This window comes from Callorhinchus milii, unplaced genomic scaffold, assembly GCF_018977255.1.
Source record: "Callorhinchus milii isolate IMCB2004 unplaced genomic scaffold, IMCB_Cmil_1.0 Scaffold15, whole genome shotgun sequence".
Lineage (NCBI taxonomy): Eukaryota > Metazoa > Chordata > Chondrichthyes > Chimaeriformes > Callorhinchidae > Callorhinchus > Callorhinchus milii.
Window position 1 is genome coordinate 4749480 of NW_024704756.1, and position 25627 is coordinate 4775106.

Below are 25627 nucleotides of genomic sequence, written 5' to 3' on the forward strand. Positions count from 1 at the left end.
ACGTGCTGTCCTTCGGATAAGGTATTAAACCAAGGTCCCACCTGCCTGATCAGCTGGATATTAAATATCCCATGGTATTATTTGAATACCTCAGATAAAATCAGTCACTCACTTCATAGCTATTTGTGGGACATTGGTATGTGAAAATTGGCTTCCGGGTTCACCTACAAAATACCACATTCATTACAATTTACAGCATATATCCTGTGAAGTGCTTTGAGACATCCTCTCAAATTTGACTAGGGAGCATCATGGCTGAGCCAGAGCCTGTGCACTTTCCAGAAGGGAAATTGGATAGAGCGCAGAAATGAAAGAAAATTTCCCTCATAATACTAATCCTTCCATTTGATGTAGCGCCTTATCACATCTTCGAGACGTCGCAAAGCGCTTCAAAGAATATATTGTGCAGTTAATTGACTATATATTTTGTGGGTGAAATCCAGGGGTGATGAGGCCAAAGTGGTGCCCCAACTGCTCCCTCTATTGCGATGAGGAGACAGCCTGGTTGACCCACTGACCTGAATGGTATTGGGCTGATGATAGAATAGCCAACTTCTGCACTCTTGCAACCAGCTTGTCTATGTAGAATTAGTTTTTTCCCAAACAACTGTACATGGGCCGCAAATGCACAGTTGTAATGTGCGGAAAATTTGAAAGCTTTTCATTTGTTAATGAAGCAAATTATGTATCAGGATGGATGTCGTGGGGGATGTTGAGTGCGATGCACTGTGGCAATGTGCACAGTTACTGTGGGACTTCACGTCGTAAATTCACGTCATGCCAGGGCTCTAAACCTACTGGGCCACGGAGCACCACTCCAGAAATAGAACTTGTGATGATGAGAATCGTTAGTGTAGTGCTGACTTTTTCTTTTGTCCACCCCCCACCACCGCTCCCTCCCATTTGTTTGGTTCACAAAACTGCCCCGCAGTATGAAACAAGAGGCTTTGGTGATCATTTGATGAGTGATCAATCCACGGAGCTGAACATGAGGAGTTATCAATACATGCTGTGTTTGAACCTGTACTCCTGTTTTCAAATCAACATTTATAGGACAGGATGACCCAACCCATTGCACTGCACATCCAGCTGCTTAGACCAGGGTCAGCTGGCACCACAGTGAGAATACGAGACCTCTCTCTGTGTTGGTCGCTGTACCACATGCTGTCTGACAGAAAGGGACAGGTTGCTAGTGGTAGAAAAGTGATCCTAGGAACATAGGAATTACTAGATGAAAAAAGGCCAAGGTCCATGTAGTTTGCATTCTGCCATCCTGGAGTTGCATACATGCTGCAATAATGGGGATGTTGATCGCAATTAATTCTGTATGGATTAGTCTACAACAGAGTGGAAAGCTATTGAACCTTAGATCCAAAGTTGGCTGGTTCTTCCAAGCATATTTCCATATTTCCATGTCTCAAATTACTCATATTATTACTAGATATTGTTTTCTAAAAGAAATATCTCATTTGTATTTGATTGAAATACAGTGCAGCCTTGCTCAGCCTCTGGGTCAGAAATGTTGCTCTGTTTAAAATGCAAGTGCTACTTAGTCTCTGTTTGTTCTTTCGTTTCCAAACATCAATAATTTATTTGCTTTATATTTGCCAAATGGTGTTTGAAAATATCTCGGAAATAACTGAAACCGAACAATTCAAATAGCTTTGTGCGACGATTCACAGTTCAGTCTTTGCAAACTTGGGCTGTGACCCAGGAACCAGTGCATCTGAACAAACTATTATTAATAATCTAACTTAATTTAGATTAAGGACTTGATTTGCGTGGAGGGATTGTAGTGTGGGGGAGCCGGGGTGAAGAAAGGTGTGCTTTGCGTTAAAGCTGTAGCGACTGTCATTAGACTAAATGGAAATTGATGAGGTATGCGTGAGATTTAATGCTTGGTTAAAGTGCTTTCTGGGGGATTTCTGTGTAAAAAGTGAATGGAGACAGTCAGCTGGGACTTTTGTGATGAATGTTCCTGGACTCAGATGATTTTTTTCCCTTTTCACAGATGTACTGTATAGTTTGTTTTAACAGTTGCTTTTTGGTTTACTAATCCAGAGTAGCCTGAGTTTTAAACTAAAGAAGCAGAATCTGACAAGTGGAAAATCAATCCCACCGTAACCTTTATTATAAAGTCATATTGAAATATTTCAGTAGTATTTCATTGTTAAACAGTTTTTCAGTATTGAAGGAAATGGATGGTATATCATGGTTTGAAATTAACTACATGTGTTTATGTAGCTTTTACTGGTTGATCTATTTTCCCTACATTTTATTGCTTTGGCACAATTCACTCCTAAGAGTGAATACACTAAGCTTCGTTCATTTATTTGCAAAATACAATACTAAAAGAAAATGAGTCACTCGTGTGGGACATTGCTGTGTGCAATTGGCTGCTGTGTTTCGCCCACAAAATACACAGTCACTACACTTTACAGGCTAACGTCTGGCAGACTGCTGATCATGGCTTGGCTTTGAAACTTTGTGTTGCTGAGAATTGGGTTCCACAGCCCAGAAGAGTTCAGAGTTCACTTTTTTTCATAAAAATAGCTGACCAGCAGTAACGCAGTTCAAAGACCAACGTTTATTGACTCCATGTAACTGCAGAAAAATTGTCCTTTCGGATGAAATGCAGAAGATGCTGTTTGACCAGAGTAACGCGCACTTTGCGTAGAGCAGTGGTGGAATGATCAAGGCTGAGTACAAGGCAGCAGTTTGCGTAGAGCAGTGGTGGAATGATCAAGGCTAAGTACAAGGCAGCAGTTTAACTCTTGTGGTCAATAAATATTTATTTGTTTATCATCATTGTACTTTAGTGCTATTTCTTCTGTGATATCTATTTTTGAAATTATTTGAATATTCCCAGTGATGATTTAGCTAAATGTTTCTGTTTCTCCACACAAAAAAAACTGCTTTTTTACATGACGTCATCGAGACATCTCAAAGCGCTTCAAGGGAATTACTGTAAAGTGCAGTGACTGAGTATTTGTAGGCTAACTCGGCAGCCAACTTGCGCACAGCAATATCACACAAACAGCCATGAAGTGAATGACCAATACAGCTGGGAGTGACTTGAATTAGCGAGCAACATGAAGCCCCGTTGGATTATTAGCGGGTGCAGTATTCAGTGAGTCAATTATCGTAACTCTTTACACACTTTTGGGTTTGGATAAAATCAGGCAACTGAATCTAGTTTTCAATAGTTTTAGTTGAAATTTTGAGACATCACCTATTTGTTCACCCAGGGTTAAATGTGAAGTGTTTTCGAATGAGAATTTAAGTCGCAGAATGGAAGTGAAAACAATTGGTCAGTGACTAACAGAGACACCTCAACTCCAATCGCAGTGAATTTAAGCTGATTTTTCTCTCAAGTTCTCAGACATACAGCTTCACTGGTCTTGGAAAAATACGTAGAGCTATTCTTTCTGTGCTGTTTGGGTTAATGCATTTTAGCGATCTATAAATTCACAACAAGAGATTGCGCTTTCCTGGAGCATAAACGTCTTGAAGCAGTTCCCAAAGATGACGAGAATCGTTGTGCACAGAAAGAAAGTAGGGGGTAATTTGAGAGTGTTGAGCAAAGGCACTGTTAAATGTTAAATGTTTTTAAGAGCTTTTTAAAGACGCAAGGAGAAAGGATTTTGGGATAGTTCCAGGGAGTGAAGACATGGCTGAGGCGAAAGGGTTACATTTGGAAGTTAATTGATCTGCTACTCAATTGACTTGAACCACAATAATTTAAATGTTCTTTGGCAGAGTAATACAGATAGCAATGTAGAGACATTTTTATGACTCCAATACAAAATGCACCAAGCAGGTTATGGAATAAAGAGGGCTGGGCTATGCCCTTGCAAGGAGGAAACTGTCAGAATGTGTGTCTTGTACTGATTTGTATGTTTGTGTGCCTTTAACATACTGTTTGTTTCGAGAACAATCGGTCCAGTCCTTCCTTCATTCTTTCCTTGGAACTGAATGTCCGAAAGGCTTTCAGATTAGACTTTCTAATTGAGGATTTACATTGTAGAATCAGTGTGGCCAATGGGTGTGAATATTAGCATGCATGCTTGGCTTAACTATTCAGTCGTGACCTAACCATTCAGTCTCCATGTTATAAACATGTATCACTTCCTAGCGTATGCATGTGTCTTGTCTCTGTGGTTTAACATTGGTGAGGGTTAAAAATTTGCTGGCTTGGGACGTCTCGAAGATGTGATAAGGCGCTATATCAAATGCAAGGATTGTTATTACTATTCTTATCATCTGGATTGGACACAATATTGCCTGGTTGAAGGAAGGATACTTTTTTTTTACAGTTGCCAAGCTGAGCTAGTATGAGTGAGATGTATTACTCATGCCCGATGGTGGGTATTCGCTGGGTGCTTCTCTGAGTTACAGCAGAGATGGAGATCGTTGTGGAGCCGTCTGACAGGAGTTATATAAATAATAATAATAATAATCCTTGCATTTGATATAGCACTTTCCACGTCTTCTAGAATATGCTGTAAAGTGAATTGTCTGTATATTTGTGGGCGAAACGTGGCAGCCAATTGCACACAGCAGTGTCGTGGATTGAAAATGATCAATTTATTATTGTTTTGTTTTTTTGGAGGGATTACTATTAGGCGTGTGGAGTAAGGAAACTTGCCCAAGGTTTCGCCCTGCCTGGAATTGAACCCAGGTGTCTCGCTTGCAAGGCGAGTGCTCTAACCACTGAACTACAGGACTTTGAGTTGCCGCAAAGTTGGTTTCAGGGCCTGACTGCCCAACTTGAGGTAGCAGTGGTAATAATATTGATAATCCTTGCATTTGATACAGTGCCTTATCACATCGTTGAAACGTCCCGAATGCTTCGCAGAATATACTGTAAAGTGTAGTGACTGTATACAGCCAAGCCAGAACATTTTTGACCAATGCAACACTGGCACTGAACTGTAGTATACAAATAACAACTTACAGCTGCTTTACATCTTTCTCAGCCTAATGACTGAACAAGAGAGTGCTTGGTTTCAGAGAGGCTTCAGGGAACTATGTCTTTTGATAATCACAGAGGTTCTCTATCAAGCTTCCTGGGATTCCAACTAATTTGAGCCGGCAGCTTTTTGTGTGGGTGGGAAGTGAATTGGCAGCTTGTCACTCTTTGAGGGAGAAATATCTTTTTATAGATGTTTCTCATTCAGCAGCCTTCTGGCCAGACAGCATCTGCCAAAGATCTTTTTCCCGTCACATTTCTGACAAACAACATTTGGACGTCGTGTTCATGCTTTGCTGCAACAACAACAACAACAACAACAAGTTATATTAAAATAGTGCCTTTCACGCGGGCTAGTGTCCCAGAGCGTTTTGAAGTTACTGCATTCCCCATTGCCCTTAAGCATTACTTTAAATGTGGTTGCTGCTCGAAATCAAAGGCTGGCAGCCTCTGACTGGAATTTGTACAATGCCAAAACAGGTCGGTCCATTCGGCAGACATTCCTAATGCAGTGATTGATCCTGTGGCAGAAGTGATAAAGCTAAGTATTGGAGAGGCACAGAATCTCTGATGCCCGATATTTCCTTACAGTTATTAATGGATAAATAGGAGCATTGGAGTCTGGCAGGTTCCAAAGAGAACAGATATCCTAAACTACAGTACTCCATCTCTCATGCCTCTCAATCGATGTTAATTTCTTCCTGATGCTTTTCGACCGACTTCACAGCCGTGTCTGGCCATTGTTCTGCTCTCGTTCCTGCACCTAGAGTGTTGTACAGTTTCCTCTTTCATATTCAGCCCTGTCCGCCTAATCTTGTTCCTATTTTCCTATGCAACACTGGAGTGAAAGTAATACTAATAATACTTGTATTTTGTTGTAGAACCTTATCACGTTATTAAGATGTGACAAGTGCTTCACAGGATATACAGCTCTGTAAAGTGAATTGACTGTATTTATTGGTGAAGCTGTATGCTATTACTTCAGCGCTCTTACATTTGTAAAATTGGCAGGCAAATTTAAATGAGTACACCTGTAAAGTGGGTTTACTATTTAATATTCAATAGTTGCCGTTTTGCCCATAAAATATGCAGTCAATTCACTTTACAGTATATTCTGTGAAGTGCTTTGAGACGTCTCGAAGAAGTGATAAGGCATTAAATCAAATGCAAGGATTATTATTATATTATTATTATGTATCCACGAAAACTGCCATCCTCTGCCATAAACTATCTTGAGAATAATTTGTTCAGCTAGTCGACTTCCTGAGGCTTATGGTCTTCTATATTTGCCATTTGTTTATGTATTAGACATGTTCTGAAGCTTTTTAGCTGATAAAAGCAACTGCCTTCACTTGCCTTTCTACCCTCAAAGGTATTTTTTTTAAAGAAGAACAAGCTTCCCTGAGCGTCTGAGCAGCTATTGCAGATCTATGTGAACATTGATATTTCTTGAATAAAATTCTTTGCTCTAGGAGCTAGTTAATGGGTCATCAATTCCTGGTGATGTCTTTCGACTGTGTTAATTTAAACACTAACTTATTGACAAAACACAACCTTGGGGAAAGCCCTGCCAGAGGCTATTTATCTTCATATTTTTCTTATTGCTGATGTAAAATTACCTCTGGTTAGTTTAAGAGATGAAAAAAAATTAGAATCATAGAATGTTACAGCACAGAAGGAGGCCATTCGGCCCATCGTGCGAGTGCTGGCTGTGTGAAAGAGCTGTCCAATTAGTCCCACTTCCCCACTCTTTCTCTTGTAATTTTTTCCTTTTCAAGTATATATCCAATTCCCTTTCGAAAGTTACGATTGAATCTGCTTCCACCGTCATTTCAGGCAGTATATCCCAGATTGTAGCAACTCGCTCTATGTAAAATAAATCTCCTCATCTCCCCTCTGGTTCTTTGGACGACTATCTTAAATCTGTGTCCGCTGGTTACCGACCCACTCGCCAATGGAAACAGTTTCTCCTTATTTACTCCATCAAAACCCCTCACCGCTCGTCTGTTTGTTCATTATTTTATCCTGGATAAAGTCTTAGGAGGGCGGGGCCCAGTCTTAAATGCTGAATGTACAGGATTGGAAATTGTAAAGACACAAAGGCCATCAAGATATGATTATTCCAGTTCCTCATCAGGAACCGCTGATGCCTGGATTTGAATATAACCTGATACATACAGGGCAGTAATTACTGTGCAGTGAATGTGCAGATAGCACTCTATACACAGGTGTATAAAGCAATCTCTTCCTCTAGTGAGATGCAAATCACCAGAAATACAGAGAAGTGAGCACGCAGAATAAACCACCCAGGGTGAAGCAGTGAGACAGTTCAAGAAGGAATTAGATAGGAATTTGGCATAGAAATTAATTTGTGAAGCGTTACATGGCTTTTGTTTATTTCTTTTCAAGAAATTATTGTAATTTTTCTTATTTGGACCTAATTTTGTTTGGGTAACGCTGCCCTTCCTAGCCTCGGGTTGCTGTGGATGTTAACCCTATTCTAAACAAGATCATTTTTTTGGAGCGGGGGTTCAGCTGGGTGCATGAGGAAACCCACCGCCTTGGTTAAGACTGAGAGTTTCACGTATGTTTGTCACCCACACATGTCAGTTTCCCATTTATCGGGAATTAAATGCGCATTCTCTCCCAGGAAGGACGCATCTTGCTCACCTAATTCAGGAGCGTGGTGTACTGGTTAGCAGTTGGAGCACTCGCCTTGCAAACAAAAGGACCTGGGTTCGATTCCCGGGCAGTGCGAAACGATGGGCAAGTTTCCTTACTCCACACACCTCTCTTTACCTCGATTGATGCATCACTTTTCCAGGGTAATAATCCCTTAAAAAAATAATGAGGTCACTCAATCCAGACTGTTGACGCTGCTGTGCGCAATTGGCTGCTGCGTTTCGCTGATAAATATACAGTGAATTCACTTTACAGTATATTTTGTGAAGTGCTTAGAGACATGTCGATTCAACAACAACTTGCATTTCTACAGGGCCCTTCACGAGGGGTAGCGTCCCGGGGGGGCTTCACAGTGGTGGTGATAAGACGCTATATTGAATGCAAGGATTATTATTATATTAGATTATAAGTATTAGGGCAAAGGTTGGGCAGGAGCCAATGCCTGGGTACCTAGTAATATGCGTTGGGGTAATTGCTGGCGTTTATATAGCTAAAACCTCATAGCTTACCATTGCGGGCACTGTCTGTCTGCCTAGGACCACCCTGCCCTTTAGCGTAGGGTTAACAGGAGTTCAAAACATGAGGCCTGATTGTTTTGAGGGGTTGAGGGCAAGGTATGGAGACAATAGGATCCATTCAGGCACAAATAAACACAGCCACTTTGTCCTCTTATTACTTAGGCACTTGACAGAAAACAGCAAGCGTCCTGCACCTGACTTATCCCAGGGATACGAAACCGCATAATGTACACATTTTGGAATAACAAGCGTGAATGCGTTGAATGCAGCAACTTTAAAATTAGAATAGTTGCTCAACAGGGATTCCTTTACTCTGCCCACGATTAACCGTTTTTTTCTTCTGTCATGCCTTATCAATGCACAAAAGCCCTCATTATGTAGAAGAGTATAAAAGGGATGTGCAGGCCTGGCCTTTTACACAGTGATTGAAAGCCTAATTCAGAGAGCCGCAGGGGAGCAGGCGAGAGATGCTACGATGTCTCGAAAGAAAATTGAATTGTGTTAAAATATCCTATCTAATTCCTTTCTTTAAAGAAGGAGATTCGCTTGAATCCTCCGTACCTTTACTTTTTATTTTAACAAAAAATATGAACCGTGTCCATTTGTGTGAGCAGAATAATTACATTAATTCAGATTCTAGTAGTCCTGGGTGGGGGTAAGGGGGAGAAATGTGTCAAAATCATAACGACTTTATAGTTCATGTACCTGGGGACTTTTCTTTTTAATTGGGTGTCAGCCTGGCTCGGTTGGCAGCTCTCTCACCTCTGAGTCATAAGTTTTAAGCCACATGTCAGGACTTTGAGCTCATAGTCTAAGATGATACGCCAATGCAAGGTTGAAGTGTGCTGCGTTGTCAGAAAGGTGCCCTCTTTCACATGAGGCATTAAACCGAGGTCCCATCTGTCTGCGACTAATACTCTCTGGAATTAGGTAACCAGGGTAAACATCCATCCTGGGAGAGAGCGTGGCTTCCATTCCAAACACTCGGAAATTTCCCTGTTTGTAGATCGCAAACGTAGGTAAAACTCTCAGTCTGGGTTGGCTAGTTTGTGTCCATGACACTGCTGTGCGCAATTGGCTGCCGCGTTTCACCCAGAAAATCCAGTTAATTCACTTTACTGTATAGCCTGAGACGTCTCAAAGACATGATAAGACGTTATGGCAAATGCAAAGATTATTATTGTAGTCTCAAGCATGGTGATGGCTTTCCACATGTGTTAAATACACATTTGTTCGGCTGAGCAAACGAATATGGCTCCAGGAAGCAGGCCACACATAGACATCCAGCTGAGGTGGCTGGACAGCGATCGGTTGTGGGAACGCTTGGTGACTTCCTCGTCTCAACAACAACAACAAGATTCCATTTATAAAGCGCCTTTCACGTCAGGAGGACGTCCCAAGGCGCTGCACAGTTGGGTCATGACCCGAGCAGGGGGGAAATGGTCAGGGGGAGGGGAGGGAGCGAGGAGGGGGGAAATGGTCAGGGTGAGGGGAGGGATGGGAGGGACCGAGAAGGGGGAAGAGAGTCGAGAGGGGAGCTGAAGGCTCGGTCAAAGAGAAAGGTCTTGAGACCGGCCTTGAAGGAGGAGAGGGAGGAAGCAAGGCGAAGACACTGGGGGATAGAGTTCCAGATCCTCGGGGCTGAGAGGCTGAACCCAACTGAAGCCAAATTGTAGCTCCCCCTAGTACCGACTTGGGCTGAGAAGAGGAAACTCAGTGGAGATGGAGCATTAAACCTGGGACTTTCCCCTGGTTGTGGCTCAGCTACTCACTCAATACATTTGTTGATCCATCTGAGGAGATCATAAGTGCCGCTTTAAATTGCCGAGCCTACTTAAGTTTGCAGAGCCTTTCAAGTCATAAAGTTTCCATTAACTTGACCAAGCCTCTGGTGACCTGCGAGCTATAAAGAGAGTTAGCACAAACATCTTGACTTGGTGTAAACAAGGGGTTATGAGAGTTCCTGAGAATAAGGAAAGTCATGCGAGTCATAATACTACTACTAATAATCCTTGCATTTGATATAGCGCCTTATGACATCATTGAGACGTATCAAAGCACTTAAACAACAACAACAAAATTACATTTATATAGCGCCTTTCACGTCGGGAGGACGTCCCAAAGCCCTGGACAATCAGTGTTTCAGACCCGAGCAGAGGTTCGGGATCGGGGAGGGTGGAGGGCAGGTGGGGAAAACAACAACAACAACAAGATTCCATTTATAAAGCGCCTTTCACGTCAGGAGGACGTCCCAAGGCGCTGCACAGTTGGGTCATGACCCGAGCAGGGGGAAATGGTCAGGGTGAGGGGAGGGAAGGGAGGGAGCGAGGAGGGGGAAATGGTCAGGGTGAGGGGAGGGAAGGAGGGAGCGAGGAGGGGAAGAGAGTCGAGAGGGGAGCTGAAGGCTCGGTCAAAGAGAAAGGTTTTGAGACCGGCCTTGAAGGAGGAAAGGGAGGAAGCAAGGCGAAGGCACTGGGGGATGGAGTTCCAGAGCCTGGGGGCTGAGAGGCTGAAGGCCCGACCACCGATGGTAGGGCGGTTGGGGCGGGGACGTGGAGCAGACCGGAGCCAGAGGAACGGAGGGTACGGGCAGGTAGGTAGGGGGATAGTAGGTCGGAGAGGTAGGAGGGAGCAAGGCCGTGAATGGCCTTGTAGGTGAGGATGAGGATCTTGAAATCAATCCTCTGGGGGATGGGGAGCCAGTGGAGGCGAGCGAGGGTGGGAGTGATGTGGTCGCGAAGCCTGGTGCGGGACAGTACACGAGCTGCAGAGTTCTGAATGACCTGCAGTGTGGAGGGAGGTGCGGGAAGGCCGATGAGGAGAGAGTTCCCATAGTCCAGCCTTGAGGTGACAAAGGCGTGGACCAGGGTTTCAGCAGCGTGAGGGGTGAGGTAGTGCCGTAATCTGGCGATGTTCCGGAGGTGATGGAAGGCGGTGCCAGTTGTGGTGCGGATGTGAGGGAGAAAGGACAGCTCAGGGTCGAACAAAACGCCGAGGTTCCTGACTGGCTTTGAGAGGTGGAGAGTGCAGCCTTGGATGCTGATGGTGTCAGTGCCTGAGGTGCGGAGGCGCTGACGTGAGCCAATCAGGAGGGCCTCAGTTTTGCGCACGTTGAGCTGAAGAAAGTTGTCTCTCGTCCAGGACTCGATGTCGGACAGGCAGGCTGTCAGGACATCGGTGGTCGTGGAGTTGAGAGTAGAGGAGGAAAGGTAGAGTTGGGTGTCATCCGCATACATGTGGAAGTTAACTCCATGTCTGCGGATGATGTCACCAAGGGAGAGCATATAGAGGGTGAAGAGGAGGGGACCAAGGACAGGGCCCTGAGGAACGCTGTACGAGACCATGCAGGGGCTGGAGGAGAAACCATTGGTGGAGAGACAGTGTGAGTGATAGTATCTGAATCATTCAAGGACAGAATGCATATATATTCTAAGGATTATTATTAGTATTATTATATATAGTGTATTATATATATGTGTATACATGCACTTACAGAGATCTTCTGCCCATAGCTGTGATTTACTTTAATAATCTAAAGCAACTCACTGTTGCAGTGACCTGCAGGTCTGTGGTAGTGGATTTGATTTCCGCTCTACAATCTGATCAAAACTGCAGTGGTGTGACGAGTAAACAGGCTGCGAACCTGAGCAAGTGAGGACCTCTGGGCGATAGGCAGGAACAGAAGAGCAAAGTAACATTTCACAGCCCACACATTTTGGACAATTCTGAAATTCAGTGTTAATTTTGAATCCTTTTTTCTGTGGTTCTTGAAATAGTTCTAATCGCGCCTCGCCAAATACGCTACGCAGAACAAACCATCAAATAACAAAAACAGAAGTCGCTGGGAACACTCAGCAGGTCAGGCAGCATCTATGGAGAAAGGAAAGTGAGTCAAAGTTTCGGTGTCCTCCCACCTTTCGTCAGAACTGGGGCATGTTGGGAGGGAGAGGCTTTTAAGGGCTAACCGAGAGGGGTGAGGCAGGGCAAGGAAGACAAAGGAGAAAATAGTGTAGAGGACAGGGGAAGAACTAACAGGAGATGTCACAAACTATCAGGAGATGTGTCTCCTCTGCCTATTATTCCCTGTCACATTAACCATCAGATCATGGCCTTCAGCCTTTCTGGCCCCACCCTTTGGAACTCCATACCACATTCCCTTCGCCTCGCTCCCTCCCTTGCCTCCTTCAAAGCGGGTCTGAGAACCCTCCTCTTCGACCGCGCCTTTGACCACCCTCCTACCCTCCCTGCCCTTCACCTTCCCCGATCCCGACCCCCAGCTCGGGTCCAAATCCCTGACTGTCCAGCGCCTTGGGACGTCCTCCCGACATGAAAGGCGCTATACAAATCTATCAGGCGATGTGAATCCTCTGCCTATTATTCCCTGTCACATTAACACTGGCTTGTGTTGACTCTGTGCTTTTCACATGACAAAACAGGATTGTTATCTGGTAAGGTGCAATCTCCACATGCCTTCACCTGTGGGTGAAGCCATTTAGCCCTGTATTACATTTCACAATCAATTAGTCACCATAAGCACAAAAAGAATTCACGTTTAGGGCCATTTTCTGGTTGTAAACTGGGTGTTATCGTTAAATGTAATCCCACTCGAAAGAGAAATCCAATGAGTGAGTTATACCCTCCCCGCCCTCCACCCTCCTGATCCCAACCACCAGCTCAGGTGTGGATACCTGACTGTCCAGCGCCATGGGCCGTTCTCCTGACGTTAAAGGCGCTATACAAATGTAATCTGTTGTTCAGTAAGCTGGTTATATTTGTAGCACTGGTGACTACTTGTTAAATATTTCACCGCAAAAGATGCGTGTTTCGCAACCCGCCCTTTTGTGAGCGGCATGAGGCTGAAATCCTATGGCTCTGACATTGGGAATCAGCGGATAGCTTGCGCACTGTTCCCGACAGCAAATTCTCAGCCAGGAGTGCAGCAGTTGCCTGGGTCTCTCATTCATTAACCAGTGCATCTGAGAGCGGCTGTTTACAGATCAGACACGTGCTTCAGAAGCCTCTGGCGATGTGTAAAGTGCGCTCTGGGTTCATTGCTGTTGCTGGGCAGGTGCACGGTTTGGACTTTGTTTTCACTGTGGTAGGATTGGCGTCTTGTTGAGGACAAAAGAGTCCTGTGCTGTTCGTGCTCCGACTTTCACTGATTGGATGGGCCACAGTGCATTTGGTGTTAAAGCTCCCACCGCGCCCCCCTCCCACTTCCCCCCTCCCACTCCCCCCACCAGTAACACTTTTATTTTTAAAAAGGGTTTTAATTTTTATTTGCTCAATATTTTACCTGTCACATGCTGACCTTTCAGACTGCATTTGTGTTCAGGAACAAGAGAGAAAGAAAAACAAAAACAAGGTTGGGCTCAACTGTGACTTGGCACTTACTGAATGTCTCAAAACAAGTTGTGTAAAGGTTCACGATGGAAGAAAAGCAACTTATATTCATGATAATCCTTGCATTTTAACGTCAAAACGTCTAAAATACTTCAGAGTTTTCTAAAGGTGAAGTGATTGTACAGGGTGACCAAAAAGTCATGTAAACTACCTATTATGTAAAAAAAAAAATCATTTCTTTTAAGACTTTTTAGACATTGTGATGGTATCATGACTTTTTGGTCACCTTGTATTTGTGGGTGAACGTGGCTGTCAATTTGCAAACAGCAAATGTCCTGCAAACCGCCCTGGAGTCTTACCAGTTTTATTTGGGGGATTGTTGGCTTGGCCAGGACACCGGGGATACTCCATTCTCTTTTTGATTCGTGCCATGAGATGTCTAACATCTACCTGGATAGACAGACGGAACCTGGGTTTAAAGTCTCATTCAAAGGACGGCACCTTATAGAATCATAGGATTATAGAGTTATACAGCACAGAAGGAGACCATTCGGCCCATTGTGCCTGTGCTGACTCTTTGAAAGAGCTGTTCAAATTAATCCCACTCCCCTGCTCTCTCCCCATTGCCTTGCAAATTTATCCTCCCCAAATATCAATCCACTTCTCACTTGAAAGTTAATATTGAATCTGCTTCCACCGCCCTTTCAGGCAGTGCATTCCAGATCCGAACCTCTGACATTACAGCTTACCTCCCAGCACCTCACAGTAATGTCAGCATAGATCACATGATTCCAAGTCCCGACCACAATCTTCTGACTCAGAGGCGAGTCAGGATGACACGTCTATATCACAAAAGACAGAAGAGGCAGAGCGGCTTGTAATTATATACATCGACTAAACTGCAGGGTTTGAAACAGTCTTGGGCCAATTATCATTGAAGCCAAAGAGCTGTGATACGCTATCCACTAAAGGCCCCGAGCACTTCACTGATTCAAACATTTAGGCATCAGGACCTTGCAGAATATGCAAGGCAATAGATTTCCTTGGGTGGGGTGGTGGGGGGCTTACGTGGATCAATTGCTGATGATTTAAATCTCCTTTATCATCGTTTTTAAGTCGATGAATGACCATCAAGCTATCTCAATTTTATCCCCACGGATGCCTCTCACACGGTAACTATACATCTTCCCATTTGAGGCAAACACTCTGTGCAATCTGTTTGGTTCTTGGTACCAAAGACACAAGGGTGAGGTGGAAGGGGCTCGGGAAACAAATGGGGCCTCTTCTACGGCAACGGAATGAGCTGTTTGTAAAAAAGGAACAGAGAGAAGCCTCCGTGAATCGTTTTAATGAAATCTAATGGTTTATTTCATAAACTGCAATTGCGTTAGTGCTGACATTCACCAGTCTCCTGGTAATAACGTGAGCAGGGTTGGGTTAATAGTCTGCCCTGAGTTAAAAGATTATCTAAGTACAAATGCAAAGCTTGGGCAATGATCAAATGAAACTACAGGCTGCTGAAAGCGGTGGTGGCCAATCTTTGTGGTCGGCCAACAAAATAAATGTTCTTGATTGAATATTTCAAGCGATATTCAATAACAAAATGGAAAACACACTACCAATTGAATACGGACCTATCTAGACTCCAAGAAGATTTTTGGGGCTGCTTCTTGATGGCTATCTGGGCCTCAGGTTTGCCACCACTGGCTTAAAGTATCATTTCGGACCTTTCTTTACTAGCTGTTAGCCCATAATGGAGATATCTGACATGTTGTTGAAGCTTTAAGTTTTTAATGTGGATGTGATTTCTGCTTCTAAGGCAGATGTGTCTTGACTCGCTCATTTCCAATACAGGAAGCAATGCTCTTTTGCTCTTTTATCTTCAATGCATCGAAATGCTATACTTGCCCATCATTATGAAAGGAATCCCTTGCATTTAGTGTTCAGCTCAGACTTATATTCATGATGATCCTTGCATTATAACTGTTTATCTAGTCCATTAAGGGCTGTAACTAGACAGTTAAACGTTCTTCTGGAATATCTATTTCAATCCACCACTGACAGGCCACTCACTCTTCACTGTTCTCCATGTGGAGTCCTGTAGCTCAGTGGTTAGAGCACTCGCTTTGCAAGCGAGATACCCAGGTTCGATTCCCAGCAGGGTGAAACCTTGGGCAAGTTTCCTTACTCCACACGACTGATAATAATTCCTCAAAAAACCCCAATAATAAATTGGTCATTTCAATCCATGACTGTTTGTGGGACACTGCTGTGTGCAATTGGCTGCCGCATTTCGTCCACAAAACAGTATATTCTGTGAATCACATTGAGACGTCTAGAAGACGTGAAAAGCGCTCTGTCAAATGCGAGGATTATTATTATGTCGCATGGCATAAATTACCAGCCCACGTGATTAGAAGCCACTTGTCAGGCCTTTGGCATTTTCCTGTGCTTGAGCGAATTTAGGATGTTGCCTTTTGTCACTTCTTCGGAGCAGGTGTCTGTGCGAATAAAGCAGCTGTTGATCCCAAGGGAGGCTCACAAACATTAGAAAATCACTGAGCTGCGATCCAGACATTTTCGGAGCCGGTTAATGTCTCCTCAGTTTGTGAATTGTTGAGGAAAGGTCAGGTGTGCCATGTTGGGAGAAATTGATTGTCAATGGATTTGTTTGTCCACACTCTGAGCATTCCTGCCCCATCAAAGACCAGAGCTACAAAAACTTGTAAAGAATTAAGGAAAAGGCCAATTCAACCTAATGTCATTCGCTGCTGGTGACCCTATCCTTGTTTTTAAGCCTTAGGGACTTGCCAGGCTCCCAGGAGGAACATCTAAGGAGCCAACAGTTTTTTGCCATATATAGCTTTACAAAGGGAGCAATTCCAAACTCTGCATTGCCACATACCAAGCTACGCACCAGGCTAAATAGACAAACAGCAGCAGGCCAGCCAGTGGAGAACAGTGCACGAGCATCTCACAAACCCACTTTCTCGACTGAGCTGTGTACAGTTGGATGCTATTTTCCTTTGGTTTTAGCAGGTTAGACTCCAGCAGGCCCCAAGCCTCGGCTCTTGACAACCTGCGCCTCATACTTTCCGGAATTGGGTAAGCAGGATGCTGAGGTTGGCCCTTGTGTGCTGTGACATTTGTAGTGGTGGTAGATGTGCCGCGGGGCAGCATTATTGCCATTTGTGTTCTCGTGGAGTCCTGTGGCTCAGTGGTTAGAGCACTCGCCTTGCAGGCGAGACACCTGGGTTCAATTCCAGGCAGGGCGAAACATTGGGCAAGTTTCCTTACTCCACACGCCTAATAATAATCCTTCCAAAACAAAACAATAATAAATTGGTCATTTCCAATCCACGACTGTTTGTGGGACGCCGCCTGTGCGCAATCGGCTGCCGCGTTTCGCCACAAAATATACGGTCAATTCACTTTACAGCATTTTCTGTAAAGCGCTTTGAGACGTCGAGAAGACATGAACAGCACTATATCAAATGCAAGGATTATTATTATTATTGTTATTAAAGAGCGAATTGTCCCACTGGTTTTTTTCTATTGTTAACATTGAGCTGGTCTTCAGACCTGTGTGTGAGCCTGCACAAACCAGAGTGTGCCTAACTGGCTGTTAGCTAGCTGTGCGCCCAAAGGAGTTGTCTACCCCAATCCCATTTCTCTGCTCTTTCCTCCAACCCCCTATAGCTGCACTCTTCAATTCTTTCTAATTCCTTTTTAAATGATTTGGCTTCCTCACCCATCTGCGCTAACACATTCCATTTTATAATAATGTATTGGCACTCACCTATAAAATGCACAGTCCACTACACTTTACAGGACAATCCTGAGATATCCTCCCTGACGTCAATGGCGCCGTATCAAATGTAATTATTATTACAGTAATATTATTGTGTAAAAGCATTTCTTCTAAAAATTATTGCTTCTACATTTCTGTTAATAATCTTGGATTTATAACCCTTGTTGTCAATTCACCAACCAGCGAAAATAATCTCTCACTGTTTATTTCCCAAAACCCTTTCATAATTTTGAGTGATTAACTGCAGATACTGGTTTCAGGCCATTAACTCCAATGGGATATGAGGTTGCAGCAAATTAGTGACGTAATGCACTCCAGGTTTTTTACTTGGTGAGATTATTGTGCTGCAGGAATTCACCAGCTTTGCTTAGAGCTGTTTGGGCTTCGTGAAAACTGTGGCAACAGTTTCTTTTTTACCACAACTTGTCCATTTGTGAATCCACCAAGACTTACCACTCAGCCAAGCGCTTTTCAGTCATCTTTTTTCTCCTCCTGGTGCTCGGTGCCCAGCCAGTTGTGTAATGCACTTTGAGACGTCCTCCTGAAACGAAAGGCGCTGTACAAATGTAAATTGTGTTGTGTTAATATTGTATTTACAGACAGGCCAACAGCCATAAATCAGCTCCATCTGTGGCTGTGCCAATATTGAACTGCATTTTTATTGATGCAACATAATTTTTTACTTCGACTTGTTTGGGGTAAGCACAGCATTGTGCCCTGTACACATGGTTCGGTTAGTCAGCTTTGACTCTCGTGGTGTTACGAGCTGAAAATTGATCTGGGTTCATTGAGCAACATGTGGAACAAATGTTTCAAATCTAAAGTTGCATTGCTTTATTACACCTTATTAAGGTTTTCCCTTAGCATAATGATTCACTGCTTCAAAGTAAGTCTCTGTCAAGGAAACCTGACGAAGATTTCACCCCACCCATCCACACATTAATAATGCTTTACGTAATAACATTCCTTCAAAATTCCCTCTTTATGATTCTGTAATAATCTTGGATTTCTATCCCTTGTTGCCAATTCACCAACCAGTGGAAATAATGTCACTGTTCATCCTCCCAAAACCTTTCACAATCTTGAGCACTTTGATAAGGTTCCTTCTCTGCCTTACTTTTTTTTAAAAAAGGTATTTTAATTTTACATTTACCGTAAAATCAGAACTTATATCATTGAGATGATTTGACTAACGTTAAACCAAATATCCAAACTGCTTCTCACAGTTTGGCTGTTTCAATTAAAAAAAAACAAGTAACAACAATACAACTTGCATTTGAATAGTGCCCCTCACACAGGGTTGCTCCAGATAACACAAGGCTGTTCACTTCACGACTGTTTGTGGAACATTGCTATGTGCAAATTGGCTGCAGCACTTTGCTTTCTAATGCATGGGCACAATACTTTGCAGAAAACTACGTGAAGCTTTTTGAGGTTTTCACTCTGCAAAATGCCAAGGAATTATTATAATTGGAATGTTTAAGCGCTAAAACAAAATGATGTGTTAATAAATATCTGTCATAACACTGGCACAGTGAGAGATGCAGATGATTAATGGCTGTTGGCTTACCTGTTGTTATTTCAAATAAATAGATAATTAAAAAAATTACTTGTAAATTTGTTGTGTAATTATAATTTAGAATTGTAAATAATTGTATTGGGTGCCTGACTCTTGAGTATTCACCTTTCAATTCCTGCCACCATTTCACATGGATCGCTCTCCTGTGAACGTTGCCTTAGTAAAATGTTCTTGGTACAATTTTCCACCTTATCTTAGCCTGTAAGGCAGTTGTTGTCTACCTGAACAGGCATGTCTCATCCGACACCCACCCACCTAGCACTGCATTGGGGTGTCAGCTTAGATTATGTCAGTTCAAGTCCCAATGTGGGATTTGAACCCACAATCTTCTGACTCAGAGGCGAGAGTGTTATCACTCAGCCAAGCTGACACACATGTGGAGGACAGATAGGGGTGGGTAAACAGAAGGATCAGTCATAGTGAACCCCACAAATTGATGATACTCCACATTCCCTATGGCCGATTCTCTGTCTGTTGATAAATGAATGGACACGGTGGTGGTGAGTGGTGGGGGTGTGGGGGGAGTTCACAGTGCGAAGTCACATTCTAAACATAAAGGTTGCGCAGACTCACTGATGACTGGAAATTCACCCCTCTTGGGGCATGATGCAGCCATCATCGTTGGTGCTATGCAGTAATTCAGTGACGTTCATCACTCGCACAGATCATTTGCCTGCAGGCAGCCTACTCCCACTGGAGGAGAAAAAGGAAATGAGAACAGTACCGTGTGCTAAAAGCAGCGTTAAAGGTAGAACTGCTTATAAAACTGCAGTGTGTTTGTGTGTGTGTGCGTGTACAAATGTTTGTATGTATATTTTTCCTCCCAATTTGACATTGGAAATTTGATAACCAGCATTTGCCATTTTATAACCCTCAGCTCCATGTGTGTGAATCCTTCTCATTTACATCTTGTCCACCAAGCCTTGCTGTAAATTTCAAATTGTGAGTTTGCTTGTAATTGTGTTGCGCATTCAATCCTAATGAGCCTGCTGTATGTACTATAACTGAATTCAGTATCACCCGTATAAAAATAACTTGGCTGCTAATGATTGAAAGTGAACCTGGAGAGCCATCTGCAAAGAGTTGCTTTGTTTCATTTTTTTTCACATTTGTTTCATGCCTGTTTACCTCGCAGTAAGTAGGAACCCGGTTGTTAGTCGATCGGGGTATTGTCTTCCGGGGGTAATAATCCCTCAAAAAAAATAAGGTTCCATATCAAATGCAAGGATTATTATATTTGATCTCACGGACTTGTCGGAGGTGGTGTTTTTTTTAATGAGTTGTTAAACCGAGGTCCTGTCTGCTAGATCAGGTGCACTTTAAACATCCCATCCCACTATTTGAAAAGAGAATGGGATTTCTCCCAGTGTCCTGGCCAACAATTCCTCAGATGAAATAGGAGATTCACTTCATGGCTGCTTGTGGGACACTGCTGTGGGCAAATTGGCTGTTATATTCATGTAGAGATACGCAGTCACTACACTTTACAGTATATCCTGTGAAGCGCTTTGAGACGTTTCAACAATGTGATAAGGCGTTATATTACATGCAAGGAGTGTAGTGATTGTATTTGTAAGTAGACTCAGCATCCAAATTGCCACAAATGTCCGTGAAGTGAACAATCAATCTTTAGTTAGCTTGAAATGAGAGTTTTACATCATTTTGCTCCTCTTTCCCTGTTCAATAAAGTGACAGCAATTTTCTGTTGGACGTGCTGGTTGAATCACTTTCAAAAGACGAGAAAGACCATGCCTACAAAGGTCGTCCAACATTTTGGATCCTACTGGAAATGACCCACCCGTCTTCTTTGCTTTGAGGAAGTGTTGGTTTCAAACCACAATGTTAAGCTATGTTCAGTTGTAAGAGTTAACCGACCATTGATTTTTAATCACAGTTTATCTAAAAAGCCATGCCTTTGCAAATCTACTTAGGTTCCCTGGGTACAGTTCCTGCACGCGATGCAGTTCAACTTGATGGACAGCATTCCATGCTGTTTATTTCCATACCGTGATGTAAGCTGCATCTCTCTGGGCTTTGGCCTAATTCTCACTGCCAGTGAACCGGTCCTTCCCTTGCCTCTCCCACAAGTTTCATTTGTAAAACTGCAGAGGCTGCTGAGGGTTGTTTCAATGAAGTACCTCCCTCCCACAAGCATTGCATTATACTACATTGTGTATTGGCTGTGGTCCAGGAACTCAGAGGTCTAATTTGGGGTATTTCTGAATGATATTCCTAAAATGAAGAATCCTGGATCTATAAATGGGGTTTCCTTCCAGACATTGTGATCACTTCATGAAAACCCAGGCTTTGTCTCTGGATCGGAAGCTAAGAAATACCGCAAATTATTCCTCATTTTTTTTCTTCTTCAATTGATATTTTTTAAACTGAATTGTCAAGTATACGTTAAGCCAGTGAAACTAAGCATTCTCCTTCCATTCCCTGCAAATGATTAATGAAGACACTTCAAAAAAATTCTGATCTTCATAGAATGATAGAATTTATAGCACAGAGGGAGGCCATTCCCCATCCAAGATCCATCTGAAGATCGACTACTTTGACTGCGCATCCCTTCTCTCTGGTACCCAGCCATGCTATTAACTCTTCCTACTTTGTGAAAGGTCCTATATAAATGTAAATTTGCATTGCATTCAGCCCATCACGTCTGTGTCAGTTGCTTGAAAGTGAATTCCATTTAGTCCTATTTTCCCTTCCTTTCGTCACACTCTTTGATGTGTCTCTTGATACAATGTTTGATTCCCTTTTAAAGGCTTTTATGGATTCTGCATCACCCACTTTTCTTCTGACCGGTTATTATTCCCCAGATTCCAGCCGTTTTGTATCAGAAGATCCAAATTTGATCCAAATTGAACTTTCCCAGTTTTAATGAGTGTGAGAATGAGAGGTTTAGCTGTGCTCGATCGCCAGTGGTGTTGCAATTTTGGGTTTGCAGAGCCCTCCGTGCTTGTTGCTGGAACTGAGACCACGGAATCTTCATTATCTGTCACCGAGGTTTCAAGGCAAAGCTTGTGACTTACCTTGAATGTCCTCTTCAAACCGATATGCGTCTGAAAAATACCAATCTTAAGTCTCGGAACAGATGTACGACACGCATTTTTCGCCCATTGTTATTGCATCAGATAATTTAAAGTTTCTTAGAGCAGATGTAATCCAAACCCCTGGTTCGATTCCTGGCAGGGCAAAACGTTAGGCAAGTTTCCTTATTCCACACACCTCTGTTTACCTAGCAGTAAGTAGGAATCTGATTAGTCAATTGGCAAATCGCTTTCTGTTGGGGGGGCGAGTAACATCTGTTTGTGAGACACTGCTGTGCGCAATTGGCTGCTGTGTTTTGCCCACAAAATTCACTTTACAGTATATTTTATTGAAGCCCTTTGAAATGTCTCAAGACACGATAAGGTGCTATGTCTAATGCAAGGATTATATTAATATAGAACAACATCACCAAATTACATTTGTGTAGCACCTTTCCATCCTGTGTGTGTGTCAAATTATAAGAAAAAATAAATTTCATATCTTCACACAATGATTCAGATTTTAAAAGAGAGGAGAGAGTGAAGATAATTAAACACTTCCAGCGAATGATTTGCAAATAGCCTTCAACATGTTTCTTATAGCCTGATAGACTTCACAATATGGGATATGTTCTCTCCTAAAACACTGGAACAAATGTTCCTTCCTATCTGATGTGAGATTCTGAGCTAGTCAGTCTTCTACAGCTCAAAATGCCACCTGGTCTTCTTAACAGAAGAACTTTAACAATAATAATAATCCTTGCATTTGATATCAGGTCTTCTAGACATCTCAAAGCGCTTCACAGAATATGCTGTAAAGTGAATTGACTGTATATTTATGAACGAAATGTGGCAGCCAATTGTGCACAGCAGTGTCCCACAAACAGTCGTGGATTGAAAATGACCAATTTATTATTGCTATTTTTATTATGGAGGGATTATTATTAGGCAAAGAATGAGGAAGCAGAGCGTTTACTTGAAGTGACATAGATCACTGATTGCACACTGGATGATGCAGTTGCGTGCCAATTGCAAGGATCTCAAGAGTATTGGCTTGCACATGCTTTGAAATCCATTCTAATCTTTACGGTGGTATAGTAATAAGACTTATAACAGAGGGTGTTCTTAAAATAGATCTGAGCACAGAGTGTAACCTATATACTGGATGTCAGTCACAAGACACAGGGGGACACAGCCTGCCCGCCCCCTCTCAGAACATTCGCACAAGACCATGTTCAATTTGTAGTGTGTTTTCAATTTTTTCTTGTTGGGATCCTTCTTGATTTACGGCATCAATCGAGAAATATCGAATCAAGAACATTTGCTTTGTTGGCCGACCATAAAGGTTGGCCAGCACTGGCCGAAATGAATGAATGACCTTTCCTTTCTAACTCCTGGCCCCTCATGTTATCTTGCTCTCTACAGGTGTCCGTACTTGGCGATCCATCTCTCGCCCGTAATCCCAGTCTTCGCTATCGTCCTCTTCCTCTTTGTGATGGGCATGCTGCTGCGAACCAGCTTCAGTGACCCCGGTGTCCTCCCGCGAGCCGAAGCAGACGAGGCTGCCTTCGTAGAGATGGAAATAGGTAGGAAAACAGACGCATTAAACACCCCACTTTTTTCACTCGGTATTCCTTTTTTGGGGGGGACCTTCTGCAATTGGAATCAGAACTTTTGGAAATTCACAGAAGCTTTCCTCTGACCCAAATACATGGTAATGTTTCGTGAATCCTTGTGTACAGCGGGAATTACAGGTGGCCTGAATTATGTGATTAAGAACTAATGCAAAGGATTGGCATTTAATTAAATAATGAATCGATAAATGAATCCTATTTGTTACTTGGTAAATTACACAATTAATGACATCTATAATTATTTTTGTACACTGCCTTGTGCCATATGGTGCATAATAATAAACACACTTTTACAATACAATGCAATATACATTTATATAGCGCCTTTCATATGGGAGGACGTCCCAATGCGCATTCCAATTCTGCGAGTGGGAGCTGAGGAGGGGAAAGGGAAGAGATGATCGAAAGAGCAGACAAAGCGGTATGTTTTGAGGCGTGCCGACTGTTTGTGGGACATTGCTGTGCGCAATTGGCTGCCGCGTTCGCCCACAAATTTACAGTCAATTCACTTTACAGTGTGTTCTGTGAAGCGCTTTGGGACGTCCTTCCGACGTGAAAAGTGCTATATCAAATGCAAGGATTATTATTAAAGATGGGAGGGAGGGAGCAAGTCAGATCTATTACGTGCTGTTTACACATGGCACACAATAGATTGCAGTGTTTTACTAGGACGCTTTACAGTAAATCCTGTGAAGCGTTTTAAGATGTCTTGATGTCGTTATGAGAAGCTATATCTAATGTAAGGATTATTATCATAATAATTATAATACCCGTGCTTCCTGGATATGGCTTTGTTGAAGTCCGCATGATAAAATGGTTTGGGTATAAGTGGATTTGCCGCTAGGCAAGAAATAGTGTGTAATCCAGTGTGAAACAGCAAAGCTTAGGTCTGGTAGGCAAAATGACCTTATGTTAATGTTCTGAGGAATGTACCATTCAATCTTCATAAAATTGTAAAAGCTTCATGCTGTAAAAGTTTATTTTACCATTACAACTACAAGCCCCAGAAAATAGATGCAGGAGATAAAGCAGCCAAACCCTCTTGGGAACTGGCAACAATCTGTGTGTGATCACAGGAGTGTAACTGTCCGCGTCTGAGAGAGCTGAGTGCTTTAATGTTTATAACTAGTGTAAGGAAAGCATGTCTGATCCAGTTAAAATCTATGGTTGACAGTGAGCAAGCTTTTAGAACGTTGTGTTTTGGGATTTATTCTCAAATTGGTTCCATCTGGTTCAAAGTGTCAGCCTGGCTCAGTGATAGCACTCTCGTCTCTGAGTCAGAAGGTTGTGGGTTCGAGCCCCACATGGGGACTCAGACTCACACTGTCCAAGATGACACTCCGATGCGGTGCCGGGGATGTCTTATTGTCAGAGTTGCTGTTAAACCGAGATCCCATCTGCCTGCTCAGGTGGATATTAAAGATCCCATGGCACTATATGAAAAAGGGAAGGGAGTTTCTCTCTCCTGGTGTCCTGGCCAACAATCCCTCAAATAAAAAGAATGGTCACTCACTTCATGGCTTTTTGTGGGACATTGTTGTGCTCAAATTGGCTACCGTGTTTGCCTGCACACAGTTGCTCCACTTCACAGAAAATTCCGTGAATCGCTTTGGGACAGCCTCCTGATGTGAAAGGCACTGAAACAAATGCAAAGATTATTATTATGTAGGTGCAGTGTTGCTAACACAACAACAACAACAACTCACATTTATATACTCACATTTACATAGCGCCTTTCATGGAGGGTAGTGTCTTGAAGAGCTTTGCCATGCTGACGTTGAATGATGTAGCTTAAGTCAGCATGAAACAGTCGTAATGGAAGAGTTACATTATCATTTTCAATTGCATGCAAGTATCTGCTGTGGGATTTTTTTTAATCAGGATAAATTGGTATTTTACAAAACATAATTGAATCAAGTGGAATAACCACTGATTGGATTAATTCACCGCGGTGGTCAAGTTCCACAGTCACTGAGGGATCTGATCCTAATCAGAATAGACTGAAGTTTCTTGTTCTGCTGCCCTCTCTCTCATCACTGCTTTTCTTGGAACCCCG

General features: G+C 42.9%; 1 protein-coding gene across 2 annotated transcripts in view; it reads left to right on the forward strand.

Annotated features, from left to right (window-relative positions):
- zdhhc9 (zinc finger DHHC-type palmitoyltransferase 9) overlaps positions 1 to 25627 on the forward strand; it is a 39103-nt gene that overhangs the window by 3220 nt on the left and 10256 nt on the right. For both annotated transcript variants that reach the window (XM_042340668.1, XM_007891722.2), the window contains one exon: positions 23363 to 23523. In XM_042340668.1, coding sequence (XP_042196602.1) covers positions 23363 to 23523 — 161 coding nt within the window. The remainder of the gene's footprint in view (positions 1 to 23362; positions 23524 to 25627) is intronic.